The 21,395-nt window shown below is 41.4% G+C and overlaps 1 protein-coding gene across 2 annotated transcripts in view; it reads left to right on the forward strand.

Annotated features, from left to right (window-relative positions):
- PLAG1 (PLAG1 zinc finger) overlaps positions 1-21,395 on the forward strand; it is a 50,733-nt gene that overhangs the window by 23,023 nt on the left and 6,315 nt on the right. Inside the window, exons 1-3 of one of the 2 annotated variants that reach the window (XM_080338901.1) lie at positions 15,408-15,455; positions 16,661-16,760; positions 20,531-20,889. In XM_080338901.1, coding sequence (XP_080195027.1) covers positions 20,648-20,889 — 242 coding nt within the window. In that variant the 5' untranslated portion in view covers positions 15,408-15,455; positions 16,661-16,760; positions 20,531-20,647. Of the gene's footprint in view, positions 1-15,407; positions 15,456-16,660; positions 16,761-20,530; positions 20,890-21,395 lie in introns of those variants that run through there. The other variant, XM_080338900.1, reaches the window with a different exon arrangement.

Here is a 21,395-nt window from a genome sequence, read left to right on the forward strand (position 1 = left end):
TCAGAAATAAGTGTATTTATTGTGTGTGGTTGATAATATGTAACAAGTGCCGTTTAGTAAGATGAGCTTCTAGCTCTCTCTGCAGGAGAAGGGGATGCATGGTTTTCTTTATGCCAGCAGATTGCTGCGATAGGAGAGGAAGCAGGAAAGAAATGTGATTTCTACAGCCAAGTTTCTGTGTTACTTTCTCATGTATTCTTAATGATGGAAATTTGGGTGGGTGCTGTGCTGTCAGATCATACTACTCAGCGTTAGCTGGTCATGAATCCCCACTTCATGTTCACAGTATTTGTTTTTTCTTAAAGACTGCTCGTTTATGCAGTTACAAACACTGATGACACGAGTCTCCACATCTCCCTTGCCTGCCCTCTGGTACTCAGATTTGGGTAAGCAGGGCAGTTGCAGTTTGAAATTTGTAGTTGTAACATTATCTATTAGAAGAAAAAGAAAAAAAAAATCCACTGAAACAAGTAATGTAGACCACATTAGATCTGCTTCAGATAAGTCAGTCCCTTATTGTGTGCAATTAGACCAAGTGTTTTAAAGGATTAGTAGATATTAGATTTTAAGAGATTCGTTAGTGGTAGGGAGTCAGACTGACAGTGAATTTTAGCTTCAAGATGTAAAGATCTCTTATTAAAATTTATCCAGTTGTTTAGCTTTTCTTAGCAGAAGGTTCATAGGTCATAGAAACAAGTGTAGTATGAAATTTCAAACGGAGTAATCACCTGATTTCAAAGAAAAATAGTAATATTCCTCCATTTTAGAAGGCAACACAGTTATTTGACTACTGCTTTGTGCTGTCAAAATATGCCTGTTTACATTCATATGTACTCTAAACTGTTTTGATTTTTTAAATTTTATTTTTAATTATAGAAGCCTGTACAAGCTCCCAAGGCTTTCACTTTCTTTCTAGCCACTTTTTCCTAAGAAAAGGTGACCATACCAAGACTGTGAATAATCTTCTCTGTATTCAAATCTGTTGGACAGTGAATGTTTCCTTGCAGTTTAACACTGCTGCTTTGCCTCTGCTTTGCTTCGCTTCATTTTTTAGGTCCCCTTCTCTTCCTGGGATTCTCCATTTGGGGATTGTTTTACCACATTTGTCACCTGCCAGATAAAGTGGGGGTGGAGGGAAGAGGCTGCTTTGTTATAAAGGTTTTGTCGAGAGAGCCTTGTTGTTGCTAATCCACCTGGAGTTTGTTTCCTCTTCCTTAATCTCCATTTGTCCCTATCTCCGAACCTCCTCACCTTCATCCCCATCACTCCTCCCACCCCAATCTTTGTTTGGCTTGGGAAGAAGCGAGGAGGTGTGGTTAGATGCCAGAAGAGCTCAGTTATTACTTACACAGGGAAACTTCATCCTGTCCAACAAGTATGCTATTTGTAGCCTTGAGGGATATAGCTTAAGGGCACAGAGTTTCCACTCAAAATTTAAGTAGATTAGATTATGTATACATATTTGTTGTGACTTGGCAGGTATCCCAGTGCCCGAGGTCTTAAAATGTGTACTTTGCTATACTGGAGGCAAGCTCAACTGCTTGTTTCAAAAGATGCTCTGGAGAGATGGGAGGCTGCTGCTTGGAGTTCACAAAAGTGTTATCCTCTCTAGATCTGATTAGACATAGGAATTCTGACTACTGTTCTGTCTAGTCCTGTATTTTGTTCTTGATATTAGCTGCTATCAGATGCTTCAAGGGGTGGTATAACTGTAAGATAGAGGAGGAGATCCTCTCTTACTTAACTCTCTGCTGGTTTGGATTTTGTCCTGAAAAAAGAGGCTTGGTATTATTTTTTCTGAAGCCCTCTTGAAATCGTATTGTAATTCTGGATGATCCGGTTATCTATGTAAGTCTTGTCATGTCTAACTGTATGCTACCTTCTGGCAGTAAATCTCACAGGCTAATTCTTTGCTGTTAAAAAATGAAGTTTTGGTGTTTAGTAGTTTAAACTTTGCTATGCTGTGGTTTTATTGAATGTCTCTAACTGTCATAAGAACAGTTGAAACCATCTGAGCAGATTACTTCACTGCTAATTATTTTAATAGTTGTTTCTTGTCATCCTGTTTAAAAAAAATGTTAAAATGCAGGCCTCAAATTCAGGTGCTGCAGATATGCTGGAGGGAACTGTGAAGTTAAAACAGCTGTATTATGAAATTCTGTTTGGTATGGCACTTTTCCTTATAAGGTCCAATGACCAATTGTTTTGATTATTTAGAAGGAAAAAATTCCATGAGAACTGTTACTGAAAATGACTAACTTGGCATTAGTGATCCGTCGTTCTCTTAGAGCATTTGATGCAATACTGAAGTTAATTAAGATAGCTGAAATATCCAGTTAGGCACTCAAGCTGTTCATATGTGACCTATTTATTACATATTCTTGTAAATTGCTAATGATATCTGTAAATAAATACTCCTCCTGTTTGTAGCGTCTTATTAATATCCAGACCTTGGCAAATAAAGAACAGCCTCTGTATCTAATAGCAAGCTCGACCACTTGATTCACAGTGCACAGTGACGCATGGGCTTTTTCAGTGAGGAGCTGAAGTGATTCCCCAGGTTTTGCTGTTAGAGCAGCGAAAGCTTTGAAGGAGGAGTGTGGTGCTCTGGTTGCCGATGGATGGTGGAGGATCTGTAAGAATGGTTGGGCTGTGCATTAGAAACTAGAGGTGGTTGGGTCAGGTTGAAAGACAAAGGCATGCTTGACGGAGAGGTAGGCTGGATTTAGTTAAGTGGTTTTGTTTCTTTGTTTAAGCAGCGATTGGGGGTTGATAAAAAATGCACTAGCTGATATGCAGTAGATATGAGCTGCTTTTGCTCAAAAATTGCAGAGAGGTATGTGAGAGAGACGGGTTCAGGACTTAGCAGATCTGAAATGAATGTATACCTGACCTGTTCTTTTGGCATCTCAGTGTCTTAGAGAAGATATGCTTAAAACCAGTTACTACGGTTGCTCAAACCCATTTGTGTTATCTGTTAGACTAGTTTCTTAAAGGCAGAGGATGAGGAATCATCTGTGGGGATTTTTTTACCTTCTGCATGATATTCTTCTTGTATGTTGGAAAAAAAAAAAAAAAAAGCCCCAACAAACAGAAAATGCATGCAAAATTTACTGCGTTTTCTTTTTGAAAAATCTATTTCCAAGTATGGAAACGTAGGATTTACTCAAGCAGATAACAGGTAGAGTCGTCCCTTTGCAAACCTTAAAATGAAAGTAGTGAGAAAGAATGTCTAGACTGTTGATCGCTGGGAAATAATTAACAAAAACAATTTACTATGGTTAAATCCACAGTAGGATGTTACTGTGAACACACTTCAGTTGCTCTTAGAGCATCTTATGTCCATTCTGAACTTAAGCCTGAAAGCTATATCAAAAAGGACTATTTACTGTAGTAAGTGCAGTAGATGCTTGTGGTGAGTTAGTTTCTACTGTAAGGGTGTTTTTTGATTAATTGCTTATAATGTGCTGGACTTTGTATTTCTTCCCACCTGGCTCACTACCCATGTCCTTCTTTACTCCAGGATCATCTTGACTGGAGGTAGATGCTCCTATGTGTTGGCAGGTAGCCAAGAGTGCTGATCTTTGTGGTGTGGGCTGTAAGCAAGTTGGTTGTAACAACTGATTAGTTTTGAAGAGTCTGCCAAGACTCCTGTGGCCTCCAGTTCATGTATGTCTGACCCTACGCAGATACAAATCGTTACGGAATGGACAGGTACAGGTCACTGCCCACATAAACGAAAGCGAAAGAGCACACCTGGACCTGGCCTCGGGGATGAATCAACACAAAGGACCACAGAGGATGTAGCAGAAGACAAAGAAACACAACAGGATGTTTGATTGGTGCCCTCATACATTCTCTGAATTGTGGTTTTGCAAATGACATTGCCACCGAACCCCAGAGTGATTTACTGTTTTTCCCCTGAACGGTGCACGGTGCCACAGGCCTGAGGTAACCGGGTAAAAACCCAGCAGATAAAGGTCAGTAGCCTCACCTATGCCATAGTGGCCAGCCGAGCTGGGCCTGCTGCAAGCACTTTTACTCATCAGACGTGAACAATACCCAAGAAACGGCTACGGGATCCTGCAGAGGCTGGAGGAGGAAACCAATCCAGTAAGTATTGCATGTCCAATTGCACAATAACTTCACAGGAGGGTTTAAACTATCTTTTTCTGGAGCAGAGCTCTCTCTGGCTCAGGTAGCAGCCTTCTCCTTGCCATTTAACTTAGCTGTTCTCACACTTAGATCTGACACTTGTTGTATTTATTTGTGGGCTCCACATCCACACAGATGCACTCTCACTGGCCATCTCCAAACTCTGCACTTGAGTGACTGTCTCTACATCGTTTCTCTTGCCATCTCACTCAGAGTAATAACCTTTACTGTTGGTACTCCCAGCCCCAAATTTTTGCATGTCAAATCCAGCAAATTTTGTTCAGTGTTCTCTCAGCCACCCTTGCCTAGTTATCAGTCTTGCTGTACTGAAGGACTTCTCAGAAATTTTACTGTGTCAGCTCCCTTGTACCTCCATATCTTTCTTTGCCTCTTTCTCTGTGCTCTCTACCCTCTGTGTAAAGATCCATCCCATGAGGAGTGGCATCAAGTTATCTTTGCTCAGTCTTTGCAGCTCTGGTCCCATGGCTGCCTTTTCCTACTTGTGAAGCCTGGAGATCTCTAGAAGGAGAGAAGTGACCCCTCTTTTGGTGCCCATGTCACCACAGAGTGCACTGCTCGCTCCCTGCCTGCCCTGGGGAGCCCTTGGGCTGCAGAGAAGGCATGAAGCAGCCCAGCCCAGCTGGACACAGCAAGGAGCGATCCTGTCCAAGCTGAGCTGGAGCCACAGCACAGCTCACCCCCACGCTGCACGGAGCTCAGCTCCTCACATGGGTTGAAGGGGAGAGAGTTTGGAGGCGAGAGGGAATCCTGTGTTCGGGGTGATGCACAGACATAGAGGATGGACGGGGTTACACGGGACTCTGTTTGCTCCTGCAGCTGCCTGCTCCCCTGCCCATGCAACATGTCCCTTCAGTTTAGCAGATGTTGGTTTGTCTTCCTGTCAGTCAGCGTCATCCGTTGCATCTGTGCTGCTGCCTCAGGGCTTTGTAGATTCTCCAGTACCTGACTTCACAAATACAAGACCTGTTGATCACACTTTTTGATGCTTTTGCATTTTTCATGTTCTTTTTTTTTTTTTTTAACTCTTGCTCCCCTCCCTGAAATGGCATCCTCTCAATGAGTCTCGTTTTAAAGATTTAATGGTGTATTTCTTTGCTGTGCCAAGTCCCAAATATGAGTTGCACTTTTCTGTCTCTTTTTCCCAGCTGATTTGATCTCCCCTTCTTTCTTCCTCGGTAATCACAGCCTTCCCCAGCTTTGGTTATGCTGCCCCCCTGCTCCAGACCTTAGTCATGCTCAGAGTGTTTATAAATCTTAACGCAGTCTCAAATGCAAAGCTGTGCTGTCATTGAGTTCCAGTAGTGTGATCAGTCTTTGCTAAGGGTGAAGTGCACAAGGAATTTGGAACTGCTGTGCTGTTCTAAAACTTTTATTTAGCAGAGTGACCCTGTGCATGTGTAACTACTGCTACAGAATTTTCTTGATTTTTTTTGCAGTGTATTTTACAGTAATTCATAGGAGCTGTAAGAAATGTGAAAAGAGTGAGTGGGAGGGAGGTTTGACACAAACATTGCAGGTAAAGGAAGTGTTGGGTTCTTTTCCTTGTTTTTTTTTTTTGTTTGTTTGTTTGTTTGCTTTTTGTTTTGTTTTCTTTAAGGAAAGACTCCTCTAGAACTCCTGGATGAAGCTTGTTTTTAGGTAGCTTTGCAGTGTATTATCACAGTTTGCCTGTTGTCTTTATAAATGAGGCCCATCATTCTCACAGGAATTTGCCAGGGAGTAATATCCTTCAGCATAAGGACATCTAATTGCATATGTGTGCAGTTACAAATGTAATGCGTACTGTTATTTTCTTTTTTTTAAAAAAAAGGCAACGACAAGGCAGAACCCTTTATACTCAAATGCCTATCCAACAGTATCTGACCATTTCAAGTTTTGAAACAATAGCAACCGACTTACCCCATTATGTATGTCCCAGAAAAACCTCCGGCAGCATATGTAGTCTGTGGAAGTAACTTGGAAGGCATCTTGCAGTTTTGGAGGGAACACAGTGAAAAGAAGAGTTGGGGGAAAAGAATCTGCATGTGGTCATGAGGGAAGAAACTAGTTAGAAGTATTAAAACAGTTTGTAATGAGTGGGGTGACTAGTAACTTTTTTTTTTTTTTGATCTCTCTTAGCACGTAAAAAAGCTGCAGCCCATATGAAGAGGGGAATTATTAGCTAAAAGATAGCCATCAGATTTCAGAAGATAAACGAAAGGTGGATCTGAACCGTGAAATTGTCAGCTCAGCTCAGCAGGAGGTTGCAAAGGCAGAGCGGTGAAAGGAGGGCTTCCTGGAGACCTCCCAGAAGATTGAAATGGATTATGCGATTCTGGAAGGGGACAAGAAACAGGCAATACAAAGGTGCTAAACATAAACAGTTGTACCAAAACCCTCGTCAAGTACTTTACTTCCAACACCTTAAAAAACATACATGTTCCATATTGAGACCACAATTAGAAATGTTGCCTGACAGTATTCAGGATCTTGTGTATATCATCTAGAGGAGCATTTCTTGCACAACCTACTTTGTTTTTAAGGTCATTATTTTTTCATTGAAAAAGCACCATCAGCTAAATCAGTAAATAAATAAATTTTCTAAACACCTGTCTGAAAAATAATTGAACACACAACTGTTGTAAAACTCATCTCTTTACAACTTTTTAAAAATAAAGTTAAACTAAAACATATCTTTTGATTGCAAATTTTTGTTTGCCTGCAGCTACTTTCCCACAATGTGAAAGGAGCTCAGGCGTCCTATAGGAGAGCACTTAGAGGAATACATTTTCTGGGACTCAGAAAAGCATCTCCATTTCAAGTTTCCATCTGCCCTCCAGGATTTTTTCCCATAACGTGCATGAAACGTTGATGCATACCATACAGTCATAAGACTATTTTTATTCCATCTTTTTTGTCACCATCTTCCTTCCACCTTTCTGGAAGCCTGCCCCATTGGCAGTCTGTAGCTGTTCAAGGCAAAGTCTTGTGTGTGTTTTTCTCCCATCACTTAATGTAGGCTTGAAAATCAGAGAAGTAGAGTCAACTAAGTTGCTTTAAAAGAATGGAGAACTCTTAAATACCCTGGTGTCTTGGACTGTGGAGAACAAAAGTTACCTTGCAGGACACAGGTGTTTCATCATAGACCACGCATTGTTAGTACTGGTGAACACTTACTGTGATAAACTGTGTCCAGCAGGACTGTGAAGGAATATGCCATCGTATTGGTAAAGTCTTAAGCCTGTGTGCTTGAGAGGTGGAGCTGGAGTAGAGTAGGACAACAGGTGTGCGTCTCACCACCTGTGGCTGTGCCAGCCAGGAACCCTATCCCTTCAAATCTATCCCTGACTTTTTGTGCATTGACAGATGTGGAGAAACCCTCTCATGCTGCTGTCAGCCTTCCTGACTTCGTTGCCCTGCCAATAACAAGCTGATTACCTTGCGATTTAATGGTAAAGTTGTTTGGTGACTACGTCATTATGATGTTTCATCAGGATGACAGGACCTCCCAGATTGGTATTCTGTTGGTGCAGCTCCAGGGCAGAATCGGTGTTGACTGCAGGCAGGTTCTGCTTTTGCTGCCTGAAAGTAGTGGTTGCTGCCAGTTACATGAATCCAAAAATTGTATTCCAGGTGACTGTTCTGGGTGCTAGCTGCCTGGCTTCATCTCCCTCTGCCGTGTTCAATCGTGCAGCTCTAAATGATGCATGACTGCTTCTAATTGTTCATTAATCTGGCATCAAATCTCAAAATGTGATTAAGATGTGCATGCCAAAATGCTTTGCAGGACAAACAGGAGCAGAGCACTGTAAATGAACCACACGACGTGTCGAATGGGAGATGGAAGCAAATGCAGAGCTATGTACTTACCTCATTAACAAGGCTTTTCTTGTAGCAAAATGTCACGTAAACACTCTGTGAAGTCACTGTGATCAGAGTAAGCTGATCAGGTGTATGCTGACATCATTGCATAGACGAAGTTGGTATGTATGGAGTCAGTAACGGATTCAGTGTCTGCACAGTGTCTGTGCAGGTTCTGAAAGGCTTGCTGATGACAGCTTTGAAGAGGGATTTGCTTTGGCATTACTCTAAATATTCTGCATCTTTAATTATCTTTTCCTGAGCCTTTTGGGTTTTAGCTCATAAAGTCATTGATACACCAATATCATGGCTGGAGCAGTAGTAGCAAAGGCCATTGTGACTAAATGTGACACTTTTTACTTAACATAAGGTTACAATAATCTATGAAGTATTTTCTTCTCAGATAACAGCTGTTCCTCGACTGTAGGGTTTATTGGAAGATTAGCAGCTGCTTGGAAATTGGGCACTCTTGCTTACTTATCTTTTTGAGGGGACTAGGATAACAGGCAGAGGAGAGAAAACAACCAGGATCAGCATTTTAATTGGAATAGCTCCAATAAATCATATGAAAGTCCAAGGTTATGAAAAAAGCAGTGCTAAATCCTGTCACAGTTTTTGCCCCCAGGCAATGTTTTTCAGGCAGCCTGATTCAGGGCAGGACTGGGCTTCCACTACGTTCTTTGGACTACTGCACAGTTACCACCTATACCTGGGATGCAGTGCATGTGCTGGGGAGACTGCCCTTTCTTTGTCACTTTATTTCTGCCTTTCACGTGTTGTCTTTTTGTCCCAGATGTGAGCTTCCCAACCATCTAACTTAACATCATGAGGGAAATCTAACCCTTGTGAATGGTCTTGTGCTAGTACAGTCCTTGCAGCTTCTATGTGGTATTGCAATTTTTTTCAAATATCACCTTGCCCCTTTTATTTGAGCATATTAACTATTATTTGAGCTTGTTAGCTAGAAGGATAAGTACTACCCTTTTTTTCTTTTTTTTTCTTTTTTTTTTCTTTTTTTTTTTTGTTTTTTGTTTTGTTTTGGTTTGGTTTTTTTGTTTTTTTTTTTGTTTTCTTTAAACATCAGACAAAAATTGAGGTAGAGGATTTCTCCATACCCAAGTGATGAATCACTGGTTGGATTATTGAAGTCCCATGTTTTCTGGCTTCTAGTCCAACTTTATTTGACAGACTTTGCTATTTAAAACCTGTCCCTGCCTTCTGGCACCCTGTTAATTCCTCCAGCACAGCCAGTTCCTTTGTGCTGTCTGCCTAGCATACCTTCAAGTGAAATTACTGAACTCTTTGGTAAGTTTTACTTTCTCAGCTTCAGTGAGGAGCGCAGCACAAAGTGGAGTGACAGGTGGCTGCCTTTTTCTGTACTGTTCCAGTTCAGATCATCTCTCTCTGACCAAGCAGAGATCATTAGCTGCACAGGATTGTGCTGTGTGGTGATACATGTGAGTGGAGTTTATCCTGTGTTCAGTGATGTCATTGTGATTTCCATCTAGCAGACTGGAGCACCAAAAACCCTTGTATTATACTTGACTGATTACTGAAACTGTTAAAAACATCTTGTGTTATGATTCATGTTAGATGACTCTCCCTCAAAAAGCAAAACTTGTAACTTCCTACCCTATCTAGTTGTGTTCTGCAACCTAATTATGTTGTTTAAATGGTACATCTTAAAGTATTCAGGTTTAGAGAAATCTTCTGAAATTTAAGTATGTAAAATCACGGTTTTAGAGGTGATCTGGGCCAGGCAGGCCTGCACTGAAATCTGTACCCAGGCAATTTTGGTAGACACTATGATAAAGCATATAATTGGTGGCCACCTGAGTAGGTATGATTATTTGGTAAGAGTCAAACCAGCATTTTAAGAGACTCCTGTCTTAAGGAGTTGGAGTTCTTTGGAGGTATCAGCAAGAATTAAAGATGTTGTCATTCAAAAATCAAAGTGAACTTTATCAGTAAGGCTTTTTAAGACAACTAAGGAGCCATAATGTGAGAGGGAAGGTCTTCGCATAAGTAAACGATGGATTAAAAGGTAGGATCAAAAGGCAGGAGTAGAATGTCAATTCTCAATTAAAGGAGGATCCCAGTTAGGTTCCACACAGTTGTAAAAGGTATCTGTCAGTATGGAGATGAGCAATTGAGTGAGCAAGTTTGCCATGAAGAACTGAGCCAGCTGTTGAGAACAGTAGGCTGATGTTAAAGTGCTGAAGACTGTGCAACAAAATGTGTGATCAAATTCAGTGTAGATAAATGGTGAAATCTGAGGAGCACTGGCCATAACAATCCAGATTGTATATAAGATTATGAGTTTCAGCTCAGTATTACCATTGAGGCATAAGATTTGGGGATTGTGATTTGTGATTCCGTGAGATGATGAGCTCATTGGTCACCATAACACAACCCAAGTGTTAAAGGAAAGAAATAGAAAACAAAATTGAGAATGTCAGTATGAGAGTGTGTGGTCCAGTTGTGTACTGAGTGCTGTGTGAACTTCTAGAGCCCTGATCTCAGAAGAGATTTAATAGAACTAGAGAAGGCTTAGAAAAGGTCAGCAAGGATGATGACCTCCATGGGGTGGCTTCCATATGAAAAACACTTCTGTAAACTGGGACTTTGGTCTGGGAAAGGAATGAATTGAGGACAGTGTCATGGAGATCTGCAGAGGAAGGAAGAGGCAGGCTAACTACTGCCTTTCAAAACAGGTACATACACAGTTAGGAGGGAAGGCAGATTGAGAGCCTTCAAAAGGAAAAGGTTCTCCATAAAATCGTAGTGGATTTTTGGGACAACTTTTCAAAAGTATGTTGTAGATACTAGAAATTGATACTGTTTCCAGGGGGAGTGTAGACTATTGCTTGGAAGGGTGATGTGCTGTAAGTTAAGTAACAGAAACCACATATTGTTCAGGAAGTCCCTGACATCAAAGTAGCTGGAGGTCAGAAGACTATTGGTGAGAAATACCACACATTCATGACTGGTTCTGTACTTTTGGCTATTAGTGGAGACAGAATACTGGTCTAGTTGTACCATTAATCTAGCCTGCACACCTTATCTCATTTTAAGACATTTTAAGATGTCTTCAGACAGAGGAAAGTCATGTACCTTACAAACATGAATTAATTGCTCATGATATTATTGTATAATCTCATAGACATCTTCAGGATGTGTGTTTGGTTTTACTTGTACAGGATTTGCTTTTGATTTTGTTATAAAAATGACATGGTCCTGTATGGAGATTAAATGGTAACCAAAGTTTGCTTTCAAAGAAGAATCATCACTGTAAAAATGGATGCAAATTATTCATGGAATCACCGAATAGTTAGGGTTGGAAGGGACTTTCAAAGGTCATCTAGTCCAACCCCCCTGCAATGAGCAGGGACATCTTCAGCTAGATCAGGTTGTTCAGTGTGGCCTCAAGTGTCTGCAGGGATGGGGCATCTACCACCTCTCTGGGCAACCTGTGCCAGTGTTTCACCACCTTCATTGTAAAAAAACTTCTTCCTCATATCTGGCATCAGAAAGAGGGTCGTGGTGTGATTCCGAAATACATGAAAGCACTTTTGCAGGTTTTAAACATTCTAACAGTAATTGCAGTATCAATGTTATTTGTACCACAGCCTGTCCAAAGTTTTTAGAAAAACATCTATGGAGTGCCATAGAGGTTCTTAAAAAGCTCATAAAACCATAATCATCAGATCAGTTAACTCTAGGCAGCTCTTGTTTCCTTCAATTTAGTATATAATCAGGAATCCTTTGGAGCATTTAGTAACCAAAACTGAGCACTCAAGACTTAAAGTGGACCAAAGTAATTTGAAGCATGGAAAGCTCACAAAGAGATGCTGGGTAGTATTGTGATTTTTGTTTTCCTTTAAATTACAGACTATTAGGTCATGATAAAACAAACGTTGGTAAGTTCATGTTCTACTTTTCCAGAAACTTGGAAGAAACAAGACAGGCATGATAGAATTTTTCTTCTATATTCTGAAAAAGGTTATGTAATATTCTTTCTAGTGTAGCATATTATAAGAATGAGTTATTTTCTAAAATTAAAAAGCTGATTGTCCAAATTTCATTACTGTAGTACAGCTTTCAAGAACTGCAAATAGTCTTATGCTCATGAAAAAAAAATTATTGTATTTAGTAGTCAAATCTATATCAATAGCTATTTTCATATTATGGCTGCTGTCCTGCAGCAACCTAGTGGTTCTTCCCTCCAAATGCTTGCTTTATTAATTAATAAAAGGTATGTATAATTAACAGAAGTTTCCTGTGTATTTACTGCCCAGGAAAAAAAAAAATAGATTTAATCATTTTAGTGCCTTTGTTTCCCTTGCTATCCATATTTCACACTAGTTTGAAAGGATCAGGGTTTTTTCCTACTTAACTTTATGCAGTTTCAGTAAGTTTCTCTGTTTTGTGGATGTTTTCCAAAAAACAAAAACAAAAACAAAACACAAAAAACATAAACAAAACAAAAACAAGCCACCAAAAAAAGCAACAAACAAACAAAACACAAAGACTTTTTAAAAATTTCCCATCGATGAAATATCTTAGTAGTTGTATTTTTCTACCTTCTAGATAATATTCTTTGCAGCATAGTCATTGTTCTGCACACAGTAAATATTAGTAATGTGCTGCCCCTAACAGTAGACTACAATAGCTGCCTGATTTTAGTTTTCAGTGCTTATGTTAATTCATTGTGTTCTAGATGTTAGGCTGTTTCCCCAAGGGGGAAAGTCTTATGTGTTATTATCTCTAACTCGTTCGTATGTTTATACCTAAGATCGTTGGATAGATATTTTCACTGTTTTGCCCATATCATTCAATTTCCCTGCAGCAGCTTTCACGGGTGGTTCTGCTGCGTGCTTGGGTTTGGTTGTGTCCCCCTGCAGCCTGTGTGCGCTCTTGCTGCTGTCCTACCACGCTCCCTTGGCCACCTCTTTATACTCTAGGCTAGGACTTGGACCCATGGAGAAGGATTTCTCTGAACTCAGCTGCCTTGCTATAAAAAGTCCTGAAGTTCACGATAAGATAAATACACCCTTGTATATATTTGAAAAAAAACAAACACCAAACTCTGTTCTTTTGTGGTTAGTTTGCATATGTGTGTGTGCTCCCCTTACATGAAACACTGCTGTACAGTATGGCCAGTGCCTACATCTTTGAATGGTTATTTACAATAACTGCTGTCCAAAAATGCAAAAGGCCAAGTGGATTCACCCACCTCTCAGTGCCGTCTCATTCCCCTGGAACCTCAGCGTAGACCCTTTTATCTTTTGACATCTCTCTGTCAGCCTGTGAGAGAACAGGAGCTATAAACCCCGGCCGGTTCCTGGCTGCTATCAGGTTCTGTACTTGTTGGCTCTCTCCCTCTCGCTGCCCACCATAGGAAAGGCCACAGTGGCTGGAGACAGGGCCATGGGGCTTGAGGTCTGTCCCTCCAGCTATTTGGCAGTGCTGTGTTTAGAGGCAGTTGTGCCAGCTGTCTTCTTTGTTTAGGGGAGAAACGTGTGCATACGTGTTGCTTGATGTTCACATCTTTCAGATTACACAATGAAACAGGCAGAAAATTAAATGAAGTATTACTCTGTGAAAGTGCAGGCACGAGCTGCTCCTGGCCTAGGGAGGCTCCCTTGTCAAACCCACCTTTTGATTAAGTGTCATCCTAGCAATGCCCGTTCTTCCTCCTGCTTTGTCCTACAGCATCAAAGCCTCAGTTTGAACTTCCAGATGTAGCAGAACTCGGGCCACTGACACCTCCCTTTGTTGCCCGCTTCTACCTCTGGCCGCATCCATCCAAGAACAAATGGAGAATCAGCATCTTCGTACCAAAGACATGATTCTCCTTCTGAACATGGGCATCAAACAGGTCTCCTTTAAAGAGTGTTCAAATAAATGCGGATCAGATGGTCTGCCAAGATCAAACAGTTCTTGATATAGGCCACTGCATCAGTCAGAAGACCGACTTTAATTCAAGAAGGAGAAAAGTACCCCTGAAGTCATCAGTACTTCAACACCTTTGCCAATTAAGCATGGATTTTTCTTACCCACTTGACTGTTTCCATTGATGGGATCACCTTCTCCCGCTGAGATCTTCTCTTACTGAAAGTTACCTCTCTGTAAGAGAGACCTCTGGAAGTGCCGGGTTGGCAGCTTGTGCTACCTGCAGCTACTTTGAGATGAGTCTTCTGTTGCTAAAAGTCTAGCATTTTTCTAGAAAGTCTAACCTGGAGTTATCGGAGAGTTAGCAAAATTAGCGCCTCATGGATACTGGAAGGTCTGATAAATTCTAAGAATTATAATCTGACAAATTATAGAAGTCATATTTTGTTACTAGTTCCCAAGTGGGTTTGGGGCATGTACATGTGACACTGCTTTTTGTAATGTGATGTGGAGGATAATTTGAGGTTTGTTATTCTGTTAACATTTTTCCTAACTTATGTGATTGAGAAGAAAACTTAATAATGCTATAGCTATAAGTAGTTAGGAGAAGAATGGTACATCTTTGTCCAGTGTTCTGCCTCAGAGATTGTCTAGCACTAAAAGGCTTCTGAGAAAGGTGATCTAAAAATCAGGATTATCATGGGCAACTTTTGTATTCTGTGCATAACAAAAAGTCTGATTTATTGCCGCAATAGCTGATGTATTGCCACAAAGCATAGGAATTTTCTTAAATTTTCTGCTTTCACTTAATCCTGTCAAATGTAGCAGATGTTTTCATTATTCATACAAACTTTTCCCCTTTTGTGTGTATGTTGCTAAGCTCTTTGCTTAATAATGGTCTTGTAGAAGTCAGTATCCTGGCTAATTGTAGGTATAGCATTGCCCTCATCTGGATCCACTGCTTTGTGATTTTGCTGTATTCATAAGATAATAAGAGTAACTGACTCTCCTCCTTTATTCTCTTTAGCATTTTAAATCCCCCTGGCATTTACCTTGCTTATTTACTTGTTCCAGGTGCTTCAGTTGCCCCTGACAAGGTCTTTCCATGCCTCTGATGGCCCATCTCTGAGGGCATCTGCTTTCTGCTAGAGTGACTTCAGATGTGTGGTGAGAATTGAGCACCATAAGCATTTAAGAGAAAATATTGAATACTGCTAAGAGGGCATTATAATATTTTAGACGGATTTTTTTTTTTTTCCCGAACAGGAAATAGTCTGTAAATACCAAGAGTGGAGGGACTAATTCCACAAGGACTTAGTTCATTACATTTATGCGGCTGTCTTAAATATAATCTACTTATTGTGAGCTACATTAGTAAAAACACCTGGATAATGAAGTTCTTCCTTTCTGCTGCAATAGTGGAAGATGTTGAGATAGGCGTCACAGGGTAAATGATTTATAAAGGACTTGCTGGGAGAGGAAGTGAGAAGTCATCAGCATTTTCTTCCTGAAACAAGATGATTTGGGGACCTTCGAAAGAGGAGGTGAGGGTTGTTCCCCCTCTCTTGCTCATTAGTTGAAAACAGTTTTCACTTTTTCTTTGGGTACTGGAGCGGTTTCAACCTCCTACCTGTATGTACGAAGACTCAAATAAATGCTCCTCAGCTGTCAGAGCTTCAGTCGGTTGCCGTGAAGCACTTTTGCCTTCGAGAGGTGTTGAAGGATGCGGGTTTGCTCACGTTCATGCTTACCAGCAGAGGAGGCTGGGGCTGTGTGAAATTGAACTCAGAACCAAAAGCAAGAATGCTTTACTGGAGTGAATGGAAAGGGAGAAGGGAAAATGGTTTGTCCGGGGGGAAATATTACATTACTCTGGGGTTCCTGCCAAATACCTTCAGCCTGGTATGCCACGTGGGGTGTGTGCACTGTATAGGGCTTTGCCTTTACATATCTGGAAGAGTTGGAGGGGGTAAAACCTCCCCTGTATAATGAGGCGTTGAACACGTTTTCCGCGTATACCTGTGTCATCCAGGAGGCCTTTCAGCAAGAAAAGGAAGACATGCTGCAAATTTACAAGAGTATGGTGGCAGGGAAAAGGGAGATGTAAGGGAAATTCCAGAAAGGCCCTCTGGATTTGCTCAGGCACACCTAGACTTGCCCTGTATTGCGATTTACCTGTAGCATGTACATCAAGAGGCTTTATTATTTTTTTAAAATTAATTTTATTTTCCTTTGCAGGTCACGTTTTAAGCTGCTATTTCCTGTATAATTAAGCAGAATGAAGGCATTAGGTTCTAGTAAAGTTGGGCCTAATCCAGAAATCTTCTCTTATTCAGTCCTTTCTGAGTAAGAAACTCAAGTCTGGCCCCAGCATTTAACATGTTTCACTGTTATTTCTAAATTATTTGTGGTCTGTGATTTTTTTGTTTGTTTGTTTTGTTTTTATCTTTATTGAAAACTCCTTTGCTTTTGTCTAATTTTATCTCTTTATGTGTTACTGTCCAGCATAGCATTAGTTGAAATGATGTAAGTATACTGCGAATTGAAGTGTATGATTACTACTGATAATGCAAGAATGATTCCTACAGTTTACAATTAACAGTACATAATGTTCTGTGCATGGGTTGGATCTATCCCTTTTAACTTTTCCTTTCTGATTCTTTCCAACCCCCCCACCTTGCCACATCCCAGCCTTTCTGAATATACTATTTTCGCTGGAGTCTAGTCCGTTCTTCCTTTTGTTTTTCAGACCAGTAAAAATGGGAAGTACTGGATTCTGGTTTCCTCCAAGAAGAGTCAGCGGAACTGGTTAAGACCAAAATCTGAGGACTTTAGTGGGCAAACATCAGGTGTGCATTGAACAGAGGCTGCTTTAATCCTGCTTTAAGTATATGCTTCTTTAAAAATAGTATTATATATGAGCTTTTTTGTAATGTGTTTGTTATATTTGATACTGCATATAATCGTTCATCTTGCAGTTGTGAAAGCACCAATAAGAATGAGGATTTTAAGTGATAATATGTTGAGACACAAATGGGCAGTATTATTCATAAAATTCTTTCAGCTGGTCTTTGGAAAGTGTAATATTTGAGGATCAGTGGGTTTTTTTAAATTTTATCTCCATTGCTCAGTCTATATATCCACAAGAAAAAAAAAAAAGGTTATTTGCTATTAAGAGATCAATACTGAATTCTTAATTGCCTTATCTGTTGAGAAATGGTACTGAGATAATAGTGCGTACATGTTTTTTTAATAAAACACTGTCATTGTCAAAGATTGGATCCACACTATATTTGTTCTAATGATGTGTTTTTAAGGACACTTAAGCAGTTCAAAGTCAGCTTAATTAGTTTTGATTATGGAGCAACAAAACCTGAATTCTTCATCTGTGTCAATGTTCTGGGTTCCATCTGGTACAGCAGCTAGCTTACCTCATGTTTTGGAGAAGGTAACAGTCATGTTATATTGGCCTGAATATAGGATGGCCTCCAGTCTGAGGTGTGATCCTTGCATTGAGAAAAGGAGTGAGTTGTCAGAGTTGTTAATCTAACAGTTAAGCCTCACATGCTGTTCCACAACAAACACTGCTTTTGGCCTCACACCAGACCCTGCATATCACCCTTCTGCATGGCCGAATATCCTGCATCTCCCCAGCCTAATGCACATGCAGTCCCTCCCCACCTGCCCCAATCTTGTGCCCTTAGAGGTTCCCAGCTCCCATGCAGTGCTCCCTGCACCTCCCTGCCCCCACATCCTAGTTTTGTTCCTTGTCCCTCCTCATGGCAGTTCATCCTTCCAACATACATCCTTCTAGCCATGCCTGCTTCCCTTAGCATGGAGGCCACTTGCTACTGAGCTATGGACCCAGCATGGTCAACTTCACTGCATTCCCCAGCAGCAGACTGTGGAGGCAGTTCCCTTCCCCTTTGCCACCAATGCTGCCTGTCCCCCTCGGGCTAGATGTGGATTTGACAGGGACGCGAAAGGGTCCGTAGCCCTTTCTTACCCTGTGAGGCCATAGGTGCTCCAGGCACGCAGCGAGGGCCACAGCTTCTGCGCTGTCAGCTCTGTGCGGCAGGTCTCGTATAGGTGCCCGTGCGGTATAGATACACGCTATGTAAGCACAGAGTGGGTTGCATTTTTTTTTCTCCCTCAGAACTTTATTTGTGAGGAGAGATTAGGCTAAAACAAGATTTCATTTTATATTCAGGTCAATATGTGTAGAAGACCAGTGTGTTCATTTACAGGGAAACACAATTAATTTTATTATCTGATTCTGATTAAAGCATATATTGAAAATCTCTCGATCTACAAATTTATCACAAGTTCATTGTGAATCAGACTCTCCTTTTGTTTATATTGGTGACTCCATTGAAGTCCTTGGCACTGGTCTTCATTTACTTTTATTGCAGAAACACTTTGGTCTCAAGTCTCCAAACAACTGTTCTGTTTTTTCACTTATGAGCTAGAAAGCTGCTTGTAAGGCTGAAAATAAAATTAAGCTGATTCTTTGAAGACCTGTGCTTGTTCCCACTCACGGAATTGATGTCTTCAGGCTTCATCTCATGAGTGGGAATGAGTCGGAGACAAATCTGAAATGATAAGAGTCCTTAAAAAAACACCTTTCTTGTCACTGGGTAGCTTTAAAGAGGTTAGTGGTTCCATAAAAAATTTGGGAGAATAAAGGTGGTCTTAAAAAACTTCTCGCTTATGGAAGGTAACATAGTTTAACCTCCATTCAAGGACTATAGGGTTGAAAGGCAGCAGATTTCCATCTTGGTGTGCCAGTGTTTCTCTCCTCTTATAAAGACAAGGGAAGAATTTGGGGGAGGAGGAAGGAAGAGCCATAGACAAAGACATACTCTGTGTACACATCTCAAATGGAAATCTCAGTCTGAAGCTTTCATAGAATGCAGACATTAAAGAGGTGCATCCTTTTCTCTCCGTCCCTGCTCCCCAGCCCTCCTGTCCTGCCATGTGTAGAGAACAGCCCCTCCTTTCACCCCACTTTCTTCCAGGGCCACATGAGGGCTCTTTCAAGGACAGTTTAGTTGTGCCCCCATCTCACTTGGGCGCTGCTCTCTGCTCCCTCTCTGGAGCAGTTGGCTCCCTCCACTTCTGCTGAGCCTCAGCAGGGGAGAGAGGACAGCTGAAAGTGGGCAGCCTCGAAGCTGTCCAGCCTCCCCTCGCTGCTGGTGGGGAAGAGTCCGGTCTGTGTGTCAGGGAGGAGACATTAGGCTGAAGCAGCTGCAGCCTGGTGCTCTCTGCCCAGCACCTGGCCGCTTGGTTCCACCTGTCCCAGCAGCTGCTGCCTTCCTCGGCCCCGCTGCCAGGGCCTATGGGGGCGGCTGGCCGCCACACCCTCAGCCTGACCGCTGCCCCTGGCCTCAGTGCCGCCCAGCCCAGCCGCCTCTTGTGCAGCTGCCCCAGCAGCGGCCAGAGAAGGCAGCAGCTGTGAGCCACGACACCAAGGCAGGGGGAGTGCTGCCTTTGAGGGAGAAAGGCCAAATTTTAGGGCTTTCCTGTCCTGCCTGTGGCTTGCTTTGAGTGCTGCCCTCCTGCCATCTTCCTCCGTACCCCCGCTGCCACAGAGCCCACACTTGACCTTTCCCGCCACAGGTAGCACTGCATTTGGTATCTAAAGTAGCAACTGTGCTCCCATGATGAGAAAAGGCTGTCAGCTACCCCTGACAAAGGAGGGCTGTTAAGTGCCCTGTAATGGCAGCTGCCCAGTTGCTACTACACGTTACCAGATGATGAATTTAAAACTGTTTGCCAGGAAGTCATACACAAGCATCATGCACCCCCTTTAGCTGAAAAGCCGCTGGTTTAGTTCACAGTTTGCAATGCCCAAGAAGAACCAGCTAAGAGCCTCTGTCCTGAGCTAGGCTAAACCTCAGTGCTTACAGTGCTCACACCTTGCAGAATAGCTTGAGGATGGTGGGAGTCTCCAGTGCTGGGCTGATAAAACCCTAATCTGTGTAATATATCCCTAATCTGTGGGATTTCTGTTATTAATATGTCAAGTGTCTGTTAGCAGAATTTCACCTGGCATTGGCAATCATTGGCAAAACATACATTTTACTAGAGTAGATGTGCGGTAGTCACAAGGAAGAGGTACGCGTGAGAATGTGAGCTTTGACCCCCCCAGACTGTCAGCATGGGTACTACTGCTTTTCGCACAGGTTCTCAAACATTTTGAGGCTTACAGATTTTCACTTTGATCACTCTGTGTGTGGATGTGTGTGTGTGTGTGTGCCTGTGCAAACGCCACAGGCATGGCTTTAATTCCTTGGAAATCCAAAGCTGCCAAAAGCCATCTGGGTAGGTAGGCTCTTTGCCTGATGCCTCCCCTAATCAGACAGAACCTTTGCTGTTCTCCATCAGTGCTTGAGGGGAAGGTTGTGAGATGTGATTTCAGGGCAAATGTGGATCTGTTCATCCTGAGCAATGCATTTTAAGAGTTGCAGCAAATAGTGTAAAGAAACCTACAGGTATTGCATTAGACCAGCTGAACCTAATTTTATTTTTAAGTTTTATTCAGAAGCATCACATAGCAAGTAAACTTCAAAATCTAAGTTTAGTTACAAACTAGTTGTTTCTTATTTTTTTTTTCCAGTCCCCTTTTGCTTTCTTTTACGACCACATGAAACTTGAGAAGCCATCTAAAGCTAAATCATTTAGTGGAGTTGGGCAATTCCCAAGTGTCCAACAAGAAGGCCTGGTTTAGGCTGCGATGGCCACTGTCATTCCTGGTGATTTGTCAGAAGTAAGAGATACCCAGAAAGTCCCTTCAGGGAAACGTAAGCGTGGTGAAACCAAACCAAGAAAAAACTTTCCTTGCCAACTGTGTGACAAGGCCTTTAACAGTGTTGAGAAATTAAAGGTTCACTCATACTCTCACACAGGAGAGAGGCCCTACAAGTGCACACAACAAGACTGCACCAAGGCCTTTGTTTCTAAATACAAATTACTAAGGTATTAAACTCTATTTATCTTTCAGATTATATTATCTATTTTATGTTGGCCGTGTTAAGCCGTGTAAAAGTATATATTTGTGTACACCTTCAGCTGATTGCAGAGAGGATGTGTTAATTAAAGTAGCCATTGGATTGTTTCTAGAATTCTAAATTACCTAAGTTTGCAAGCTAATGTCTTTGATTTTGTTTCTTAATTTGTTTTCTGCTTTTGTTTTCTGTTTGTTTGTTGTTTTGTTTTGTTTTGTTTTTAATGAGCATAGAATTTTCATTTGTATAAGGAATTGTCATGAGAAAAAAGAGTATGGACTGAAATTTTTTTGGCTTTGGACTTTTACATGAGTACTTTCATACTTGCCCGTATACCCCTGTTACATTAGCTAAAGCCCACCAAAACTAAAGTGTCAATTTAAGAGAAATGGCTCGCATTTCGCTATATTTAAATTTGTCGAACTGTCTTTGTAGTGTCATGCTTTCAGTTAAAAGGTTCTGTTGCCAAGCAGCCCT

The sequence above is a fragment of the Nesoenas mayeri genome (genome assembly GCF_963082525.1).
Source record: "Nesoenas mayeri genome assembly, chromosome: 2".
Lineage (NCBI taxonomy): Eukaryota > Metazoa > Chordata > Aves > Columbiformes > Columbidae > Nesoenas > Nesoenas mayeri.